Below are 4,096 nucleotides of genomic sequence, written 5' to 3'. Positions count from 1 at the left end.
GTTTGGATAGTTTGATGAGATTAGATTATTTTACTCATTTTATGTTTGGTTTCGATTATACTTATTTATCCTACAAAAAATCAAATAATGAATTATTTATCTTATATCAATAAAAGCATTAATATAAAATAATAATATTATCCCTTATATCTTTTTTATTTATATTTATATTTTTATTTATATTATACATCCGACCCAAACATATTAATAATCACACCATTTTTATCATATTCAATGTATATAAGAAACTAAAGGGGAAAGTCTTAACAAATTTCAAAGAATAATTTTACTCCATACATTGCACGCCACGTGTTAAGGTTCAAACTCCGATGCCGTTTCCCGAAGCACCGAAGCAGAACCCAATTTCAAAAAGATCAATCTTTTCCCTCTCTTATATCCCTCCAAATTCCCATTTAGTTACCTCAGAGAACCCTAAAACACACCACACACACTCACAACACATACGCGACGCGAAGAGCAAACTAAGAAATACAGCGAAAATGCGTGAGATCCTGCACATCCAGGGCGGTCAATGCGGCAACCAGATCGGAGCCAAGTTCTGGGAGGTGGTCTGCACCGAGCACGGCATTGACCAGACCGGCCGCTACCAAGGCGACTCCGATCTGCAGCTCGAGCGCGTCAATGTCTACTACAACGAAGCCAGCTGCGGGCGCTTCGTTCCCCGAGCCGTCCTCATGGATCTCGAGCCGGGAACCATGGACAGCGTCCGGTCCGGCCCGTTCGGTCAGATCTTTCGTCCGGATAACTTCGTCTTCGGTCAGTCCGGGGCGGGTAACAACTGGGCGAAAGGGCATTATACTGAAGGAGCTGAACTTATTGACTCCGTGCTCGATGTCGTCAGGAAGGAAGCGGAAAACTGCGACTGCCTCCAAGGTGAAATTGACTTCTTATGTACTTGCTATGTCTGTCAGTTGTTTGTGTTGTGGCCATTTTTCACAGCTTTTTCTATTACCTTAAGTTAGTTATAGCCTTCTGAGTTGTGATGGCATTTTTTTGTTTGTGTTTGTGCTTGATTTTTGTGACATGTGAGTGGCCTTGATGTGATTTATTTAAACTACTATGTGCTGCGTATAGTTGGCTGAAGCTAATTGTGAAACAACAAAGGTATACGCTGCTTTAATATGAAAGTTTTTTTTTTTTTGTTTCAGGATTCCAAGTATGTCACTCTTTGGGAGGTGGCACAGGATCTGGGATGGGAACTCTGCTGATCTCCAAGATAAGGGAGGAATACCCTGACCGAATGATGTTGACATTCTCCGTTTTCCCTTCTCCCAAGGTGTCTGACACTGTGGTTGAGCCCTACAATGCCACACTTTCAGTACACCAACTTGTTGAGAATGCAGATGAGTGTATGGTTCTCGATAATGAGGCACTTTATGACATCTGTTTCCGCACTCTCAAGCTCACAACGCCGAGTTGTAAGTCTTCATATCCTTGATTCGTGTTAATCTGAACCTTGTATTATTAATGGAATAACTTGCCTTTGGGATTTCTGTTTATCCTTTTATACTTTGTTTTGGCACCATGATAAAGCTTTTTCCATGCTCACCCGAATTGAGTTAGAAGGCCTTCCGTTTTGGTCCAAGGAGTGGAGGTTTTCTGAGTTGTAGTTCTTAACCCTTTTTTAGCATCTTACTTGGTTTTGTGGTTATTTTGAACTACAATAATTTTCTCCGCGTGATGTCTAGAATTTTATGAAATTATTTGTCTTAGGTACAACTGATGGGGTTCTTTCGGTTAGGCACATGACCAACCCCACAAATATTGCTATACTCTAAAGTCTGGACAGAAAGATAGGAAGCAAATATAAACTCATTTTTTTTATGTGGTCCTGTCACAACCAGTTCATTCCATGACCCTGATTCTCTATCATTTCACCCGCTCGCCCATAGACAGCTTAGTAATCAACTCGATAGTTAATTAGAATACATGTATTATATTGACTAAGACCTAAATTCCTCGGGGCTTGTGATAGTGCGTCTCTCGCACCCACAGTTGTACCTATTCTAGCTGCTCGAAATTATTCATGTTTTTATGGATTTATCATTCTTGTAATTGAATCTTAATTATTACATCTGAATCTTTTCTTAAAAATTATTAATGCTTTAATTTGCATCAATGAATTTGGTTTAGACTCTCTTTTTAATTTTTTTTCTTCTGATAGCTAAATATTTCAACCGTGTCCAGATAGAATTACACGTTTCTCGCAGGTTGCTTAGCACCTGATGGCTAATAAAAAAAATTTTAAGCGCCAGAGGAGTGATTAATTGTTTGTTCCACACATCATTCTCACGTTTGAAATAAATGTAATTCAATATCCTGAGGGTTGGTGACTTATTTTTAAACCTATCTTTTTCCATCAGTTGGAGACTTGAACCATCTGATATCTGCCACCATGAGTGGTGTCACTTGCTGCCTTCGCTTCCCAGGACAGCTCAACTCAGATCTTAGAAAGTTGGCAGTGAATCTTATTCCATTCCCACGACTCCACTTCTTCATGGTTGGCTTTGCCCCACTTACTTCTCGTGGTTCTCAGCAATATCGTGCTCTCACAGTCCCTGAACTCACCCAGCAAATGTGGGATGCTAAAAACATGATGTGTGCTGCTGATCCTCGACATGGTCGATACCTTACTGCATCAGCCGTGTTCCGTGGGAAGATGAGCACTAAGGAAGTGGATGAACAGATGATCAATGTCCAGAATAAGAACTCATCATACTTTGTTGAGTGGATACCAAACAATGTGAAGTCTACAGTGTGTGACATTCCACCCACTGGTCTTAAGATGGCATCGACATTTGTTGGCAACTCAACATCAATCCAGGAGATGTTCCGTAGGGTCAGCGAGCAATTCACTGCCATGTTTAGGAGGAAGGCTTTCTTGCACTGGTATACCGGAGAAGGTATGGATGAGATGGAGTTTACTGAAGCTGAGAGCAACATGAATGATTTAGTCGCAGAGTACCAGCAATATCAAGATGCTACAGCTGACGAGGAATATGATGAGGAATATCAGGAAGAGGAAGCAGAATAAGATCTGTGGACGTCTATGTCTTAGTTTCTGAATATATTTCTAATATGGATGGATCATTAAGTTGATGTGTCAGAAGATTGTTTTCCTTTATGCTTTTTCTTGGCTCTCTAAACCTTTAGTTAACTGTTTGCACTGTTTCTGGAACTATATATTATGGAGTGTTGATTTTAAACTTCTTCCTTCGTATCTGGTTATTGGGATGCAAATTGTTGTCACTAACATTTAGCCTGCAGCAACTCGTAAGTTTACATATGCGCTAAGCTGGAGTTATCCTCACAGTTTGAATGAGGTTATTTTCTCTGATCGAATGGAATTCTGAGGTTGGGTAATGCCTTTTTATCTTAATATTTTTATTAGCCTCTTTGATTCATTAAGGTTAAGACAAAAAACCCAATGAAACGGAAGATAAACATGAAAATGTAAAACATCACCGACGATATAATCAGTTATTTGTATTTCTACCGTTTTGAATAAAGATTGCATTAAATAAGTATATTATTTATTTATTTTCACGTGAAGGTCAAATGCTGTTTAAAATAGGGGACTCGAACGGTTGAATAGAGGTAGATGCCAGTCTAAGCAAATCAAGTGTTAGATATATAAAATTACTAGCGGACGGTGACATACACTGGGTGAATATAAAATATATAGAAATCAACGAGACCAAATAATTGTTTTTTTTTCAATACAATTTAATCTGTATCAATTTTATTAAAATAACAAAATGCAGGTCCATAAATTTAAAAATTATATTTTAATATAGTCGTATGAAACTAATAAATATTGCAAAGAAATTTATAAAAACAACCATAAATGAAAGTTTCACAAATGCAACAAGGCCTTTATTAGCTACTTTTGTTCTCAAAGAAAAAAGTAAAAAGAAAGCATAAAAGTATTAATTTAATTTTTCATGGTTGGTCGATACCAATATGCAAAAAATATCAGTGTAGTGCATGCCGTTGCCCCTACCGAACATTGTAGTCTTAGTTTTTTGTTTTTGTTTTTCAAATAAAAGCCGTAACATTTGTTTGTCAACTTAAA

The 4,096-nt window shown here is 38.0% G+C and overlaps 1 protein-coding gene across 1 annotated transcript; it reads left to right on the top strand.

The window, feature by feature from the left end:
- Positions 1-413: 413 nt before the first annotated feature.
- Positions 414-3,238, top strand: LOC140834570 (tubulin beta-2 chain). Its single transcript, XM_073199556.1, has 3 exons — positions 414-894; positions 1,170-1,439; positions 2,385-3,238. Exons 1-3 carry the CDS (start codon positions 501-503, stop codon positions 3,053-3,055), a joined length of 1,335 nt encoding a protein of 444 aa, XP_073055657.1. The 5' UTR covers positions 414-500; the 3' UTR covers positions 3,056-3,238.
- The last annotated feature ends 858 nt before the right edge of the window (positions 3,239-4,096 follow it).

Source organism: Primulina eburnea, chromosome 6 (genome assembly GCF_022965805.1).
Source record: "Primulina eburnea isolate SZY01 chromosome 6, ASM2296580v1, whole genome shotgun sequence".
NCBI classification, from domain to species: Eukaryota; Viridiplantae; Streptophyta; class Magnoliopsida; order Lamiales; family Gesneriaceae; genus Primulina; species Primulina eburnea.
Note: the sequence above shows the minus strand (reverse complement) of the source record. Positions and strands in the feature narration are given on the sequence as shown.